Source organism: Neophocaena asiaeorientalis, unplaced genomic scaffold, assembly GCF_003031525.2.
Source record: "Neophocaena asiaeorientalis asiaeorientalis breed wild unplaced genomic scaffold, Neophocaena_asiaeorientalis_V1.1 scaffold377, whole genome shotgun sequence".
Lineage (NCBI taxonomy): Eukaryota > Metazoa > Chordata > Mammalia > Artiodactyla > Phocoenidae > Neophocaena > Neophocaena asiaeorientalis.
The window spans coordinates 280276-286350 of NW_020174926.1; the positions used below are offsets into that span (position 1 = coordinate 280276).

Below are 6075 nucleotides of genomic sequence, written 5' to 3' on the forward strand. Positions count from 1 at the left end.
CACCCTCGCGGGGAGAGCGTATCTCTAAGTAGTTTGAACAAAGGCCAAGGTTTAGGGAGCCCTTAACCAAATGATGGAGATCCGGGGACTCATCTCTTGGCAAAGCTAGAGGTCTGGCAGGCTGCAGGGATGCGAAGCATTGGAATGTGGGAAAGGCGGGGTGAGGCCGTGTAGCAGCCCCTCCCCTCCCCCCCTCCCCTCGAGGTCTGTGCTTCTCTCAGAGGCCTGAGCAGGGGAGATGGGGAGGGGAACCCCCACTCATGGGCTCAGTGCCCCTGTCTCCCAATGCCAGGTCCCCGGCTCCCTCCCAGGAGGCCCCTCAGATCTCGGTGGCAATAATGTCCTCATAAGGGATGTCAGCCCCTTGGAGGTCAATCTCAAAGGGCTCCCCTGCACCATCCGCGCGGGCCAGCTGCTGCAGCGTCTTTTCCAGGCGCTGGTTCCGCTGGTACATGGCCAGGTAGCTCTGCTGCAGCTGCTTCTGGTACTGGATCACCTTCTCCTTCTCCTCCTTCCATAGCAGCCGCTCATGCTGGAAGCCTGAGGACATTTGGTCGTGGCCCTGCCGCTCCTCCCTGAGCTCGGCCCGCAGCCGTTCCAGCTCCCGCTGCAGGGCGGGCACGTCCTCGGTGGAAGCAGGCCCCAGGGCGGCCGTGTCCCGGCCCCGCGTCAGGGCGGCCTGGGCCTGAAGCTCCAGCAGGTTCACCTTCTCCCGCAGGAGCTCCGCCTCATTCTTCTTGCGCTGCAGCTCGTTCTCGCAGACCTCCAGCTCCAGGCCCTTGGTGCGCAGCGCGCTCTCCAGGTCCTGCGTCTTCAGCTCCAGGCCCTCCAGCCTGCCCCGCGTATCCTTCAGCTGCGCCTTCAGGTTGAGGATCTCGCCGGCCTTAGCGTTGATCTCCGTCTGGGACTCCTTCAGCTGCTGCTTCAGGAGAGAGATCTCGCCAGACTTCTGGCACACCTGCCGCGGGGCGGGGACGAGACAGAGAGCCAAGGGGTGAGAGGTGGCACCTGGGTGTGGTGTCCTTACTTGTAAACTGAGGATCAGTACCGATTTCTTAGGGTTGTTGTAAAGATGAAATGAAAGAACCTAGGGCCTGGCATTAATAACCGCTCTGTGAGTTATTATTATAAATATGTTTGCAATGTATTTCTGTGTTATTGTGAATGTTTTTTATTTTATTTGATTTATTGTTTTACCGTACAGCCTGACTGGATAACCTGGGAGTGAGGTCACAGCAATGTCCAGCTTGGTTCCGGATTAGACAAACAAGGATGGATGTGTTGTGAAGCCAGCACTGGCTTATGCCTCTGACATGCCCTGAAGTGTCCCAAGTCCTGGCTGAGAAACCACGGCTGGGGTAGGGTCTGCTGTGCCAACACTGACGGGAAAGAGGAGAGGGAGTGGTTCCATGGCTAAGGTCCTGTCCTCTTCGGGAAACCCGGCAAACAGAAAGTGACACTCCCTTCCCACCCGTCTGGTGCCTCCATCCGTCACTTCCACCGAAAGGATCCTTTCCTTCTACCCCTGATAACACCTGTTGCTCTAATTTCCAGGATGAGTACAGGCAGCTCAGTGCAAACAGATGCTGTGTGGCCAAGGGTGTGTCACCTCGACCTCGGGGGATGATGCTGGTCTAACCAGACCCAAGGAGCCCTCAGCCCCTCCCCAGCGCAGGAGTCTTTGGGGTGAATGCCGTGCACACCCCCTCCCGGTCCCCCGCACCACCTCTCAGGTGAGAAAAGAGAGCAGGATGAGGGGTTAGGCTGTTCTCCAGCAAGGCCAGGCCCAGGTGCTTCACTTGCAGGTGTGCCTGAGTGGGTGTATGTGTACGTGAGCCCCTTTCTTCCTGTCCTACGTTTCCATCTCAGCCCACCAAAGAGAAGCCCCACTCGCACTTCTGTGAGGAATTCTGTCCCTGAGACCTGCACAGGTGCGGCCACTCCTACCAATGGGTGGAGTCCCTTGCCTCAAAAGTCGCAGATGATAACTGTGCTCTCTCGTGGCTCTGGGGCCAGCATGAATTCAGGATGGTCTGTGGTCCTCCTGGGCCTCTGTGAGCAGATGCAGTGAGTCGGCCCTGAGACAGCCCAGCTGGGACTCGGCTCTCTCGCTCCAGCTTCTCAGCCGACGACTCGGTTAGTAAGTTCAATTCTGGCCACGAGGCACCGGGGTGGGGAGAGGAGGAAGCCCGGGCTAAGAGTACCCCCAACTTGGTTTACCACGGAGCCCCTTATTTGGGTCATGAAACGGGTACTTCAGCCCAGTTTCCCCGGGCAGTTGTGTTCCCCCCTCCCATTGCCTAGAGCCTGGAGGAGACCTGGAGAAGGCTGGGGGGTGGGGGACGCTGGCACCGAAGCCCTGCCCACCCACGCCCACATCCTCACCTCCCACTGCGTCTCCTCCAGTGCGGGGACGAAGCTGGTCTTCTCCTTCTCATAGGACCTGAGCTTGGTCTCCAGCAGGTCCTGCTCCTTCATGAGGCTCTCGAGCTCCTGCCGCAGCTGCCGCTTCTCCTGCTGGAGTTGGAGCACCTGCAGGTGCAGCACCTGCTGGGCGCGCTGGCTCTTCTGTGCCGCGGGCTTCAGCTTGCTCTTGGGCTCCAGCCCCTCTGGCTCGTCCTTGCAGCGCCGCGGTCGCTCCTCGTAGGCCTGGCTGGCGGCCAGCCCCTTCTCCTCAAAGCTGCGGTGCAGCTTCTGGAGCTCACCCTCCCTCTCCAGCAGTTTCTGCTCCAGGTCCTGGACGGTGCACTGGTCCGTGGAGATGGGGGAACGGATGGAGCCCTTGTCCGCCCTGCTCGGGTGGGCCAGCTTGCTGCCCCCATCGGAGAAAGACAGGGCCTTCAGGCTCATCATGTTGCTGTCCTGGAGGAGGACGCCCTGAGTGATGTTGTGGGCTGAGCCCCCAAAGCGGCTGGCGGGCCCCACCGGTGTGACCAGTGGGTCCAGCTGGTAGCTGCTGGTGGTGCTGTGAGTAGGCAGGCTGGACATGGAGTTCCGGCCGGAGTCAGACAGCGCCCCGGAGCACAGGCCGGGCTTCAGCCCCTGCTCCTCGGGCTTGTCTGGAGGCGCGGGGTGCAGCTGGTGGCTGGCACTCTCGGGGGACGAGTGGAGGATGGCGCCCGACCGTGGCAGCACCGGCTTGAAGGCCGTGGGTCTCACGGCACCCTTCTCCAAGTCCTGGGGAGGAAAACAGGCATATGGAGCCCGTGTCTTCCCCTGATGCACCCCCAGCCGGGTAGGCGTGCCGGCCACGTGTCACCTTCCTGGTCGGGAGCCATAGGTGACCTCACCTGTTGCTCTGAAGGAGCCAAAGGTGGTGAATCTCTCCCGAGGAGGAGAAATTCCTCTGTGCCTGGGGACGTCCTGAAGGGTCATGAGGCACTCTGTATTGTGAACTACAAACCTGTCACCATCTTGACCCACCTTCCACCCCAAGATACCAAACGACTCTTAGATTCACCGTGCCAGGGCTCTGGGGCTCTGTGTGGTGCATGTAAGGACACTGGACGTGTGTCCTTGCCCCTTGCAGTCAGCCAGGAGCTGGAACAGTGGCCGTGACCTGCCCCGGAGGTTGGGGGAATGGCTTGAAATAATCATCCTTTCCCTAAAGCCGTCATTTTCATTATTAGAGGACTTCACAGTTCACAGGCTCTTTACTTTCAAAAACTTAAAGCTCTATGCAAACATATGGGGCCATTTCCTAGCACATCAACGCCAAAGATTCATCTTCCCAGGTGAGGCCAGGGCACTGAATAGGAACAATGTTTTCAGTGTCCACTGGCGGGACCCATGAGAGCTTGAGCCAGCATGAGGGCTGGACTTCTGAGTACGTGGGACTCTTTGCCCTCATCCCTGCTAGACTGAGGATGAGAACAAACCCACAGGCCTTAACCGGTCAAAGATGCTTTGGGGCCAGCTTGAGCTGGAGAAGCTGCCCAACCAGAGCAGAAAAGGAGGGGAAAGCCCACCTCCATGAATCGTCTAAGGAGAGAAGCTGCCAGCTCTCTCCAAGTGCCCTCTCTACCTGTTCCTCCACACGCTCAGCGAGCCCCCTCTCTTTCCCATGCGCTTGAAAATGTTGCTGTCCGTCCTACCTTGGCAATCCTGAGTTACAGCCCAGCAGAGCTCAGGAAGGCTTTCATTTCCCCTTTGCTCTCTGCTGAAAGCTCACCCAGGACTTCTGCATCAGAGGACTGACCGACGTGCCCATTCCTTTGTCCAACCTTGCTCTCTGCTGTGGCTGAGCACTCCTGCCCTCTCTGCATCACTCAGCCTCTTGGAGATGTATGCGTTTAGACCTCCACCGCCACCCCTCCCGGCCCCAGGCCTCTCTCCTGCCTTTCCAACCCAGCCACCCACACCAGAGACCCCGCTTACCATTTCCAGCTGGTTGGAGAAGGGCATGAGCTTGGGTGGGGTGGACGGGCCAAAGTCCACCCCGGCCTGGCCCCCTAGGTCCCCACTGGACAGTGCAGTGTAATCGGGGCGGTGGGAGCCCCGGGCCTTCTGGCTGACCTTGATATAGAAGAAGTCTTCACTCTTGCCCATTTTGGAGCTGGACTTGCCATGACCCGAGTCCTGGGAGAAGCCAAATCTCAGCAGGCCGTCTGAATACCGATTGAGCTTCTTGAGGTGGGAGGACTTGCGCAGCTTGTACTGGGAGGCCCGGCAGTGCTTACTGTGGAAGCCGTGGCCGGAGATCAGGCTGCTGACGCTGCCCATGGTGACGCGGGGTCAGGGACAGGCAGGGCAGAGCGGGGCACCTGGCGTGGCTGTGGCAGTCCTGGCTCCGCCAAGAGGCTGCGGTCATAGCAGAAGCCTCACAGAGCCCGGGAGAGCCAAGACCTGGAAGGAGACACAAGCGGGAATCAGCCTGGGATGGGGCCGGTCACTGCACAGTCCCTGCCGGTGACTTACAGAGGAGGCATTCTGACCGTGAGATCTGGGCAAAAGAGAAATGCATGTTTCTCCTAACAGAAGCTCAGCCCTGTCTCTGTTATTGTCTCTGTTATCTCGTTCTTCCTTTGTCCTCTACTTTAGCAAACGTCCATTGGGAGCTACATCGGGAAGGCCCTGTTCTCAGCACTGGGATGCAGAGGTGACTAGAACAGTCACAGTCCCTGCACTCATGGGGCCTGTGTGTAGCCTAGTGTGGACTGGCCACAAACAGATCAATGTGTCCGACCTCAAGTGATCTAGGTGCTACGGGGAAAATAAAGCAGAGTGAATGGGATGGCATTCCGGGAGGTGGTTATTTTATGCAGAGAGTACGAGGGAGGCCTCTCTGTTGAGTATCACTTGGAGAGACCTCAAGAAAACGAGGGAGCAAGACACATGGAGATCTGGGAGGAGAAGGAAGAAGCTCAGGGGCAGCCCCAAGGGCAAAGCCCTGAGTTCCTGTGTGGAGTATGATGGGCATTTGTGAGATCAGCAAGGAGACCAGTCTGGCTGGAGGGTGGTTGGCAAGGGGGGCACAGGGGATGTAGACGTCGGAGAGCTAGCAGGTGTCAGGCAACAGAGAACCTGGCTGGCCATAAGGGCTTTGGCTTTTAGTCTGATGAGCTGAGGAGCCCCCAGATGGCTTTAAGCAGCGGACAACCTGATCTGACTTCGGCTGTGGAGGGTCACCCTGGTTGCTGAATGGAGAAGAGACCATTGAAGGGACTGGGTGGAAAGTGGTGGGCCAGTTAGGGCAGATGAGGGACTCACATGGCTGGGCCAAGGACGGTACTTATGGATTCAATTTTAGATGTAATTGTGAGGTTGAGCTGATAGGATTAGTTAAAAGATTGGCTGCAGGGAGTTAAAGAGTGGAGTCTAGGATGACTCCAATAATTTTGTCTAAGCAACTAGAAAAAGTAAGTTGCCATTTATTGAGATGCAAAAGACCACAAAAGGAGCCCGTCTGGGATGAAGTCAGGGTGGAAAATAGGAGTTTGGTTTAAGACATTAAGTTTGCAAAGCCCATTAGACATCCAAGGAGTGATGTGCAGTAGGGAACAGGATGGCTGTGGAGCGGGGGAAGCTGCAGATTTCCATGTACAAGGCGTTTGTGCAGAGAAGCCAGGTTTGAGA

General features: G+C 57.8%; 1 protein-coding gene across 1 annotated transcript; it reads right to left on the reverse strand.

Annotated features, from left to right (window-relative positions):
* Positions 1–319: 319 nt before the first annotated feature.
* On the reverse strand, positions 320–4722 carry LZTS1 (leucine zipper tumor suppressor 1). The gene is made up of 3 exons (XM_024761372.1): positions 4378–4722; positions 2386–3177; positions 320–958 (listed from the first exon to the last, which is right to left on the reverse strand). Exons 1-3 carry the CDS (start codon positions 4720–4722, stop codon positions 320–322), a joined length of 1776 nt encoding a protein of 591 aa, XP_024617140.1.
* Between the last annotated feature and the right edge of the window lie 1353 nt (positions 4723–6075).

Excerpts from the sequence above, each read along its gene's own strand:
- LZTS1 (XM_024761372.1), bottom strand. The coding sequence starts at position 4,722 with ATGGGCAGCGTCAGCAGCCTGATCTCCGGCCACGGCTTCCACAGTAAG. Across the intron at positions 3,178-4,377 it reads TCTCCAACCAGCTGGAAATG|GACTTGGAGAAGGGTGCCGT; the intron begins GTAAGCGGGGTC and ends TTTCCTCCCCAG. Across the intron at positions 959-2,385 it reads TGGAGGAGACGCAGTGGGAG|GTGTGCCAGAAGTCTGGCGA; the intron begins GTGAGGATGTGG and ends GCCCCGCGGCAG.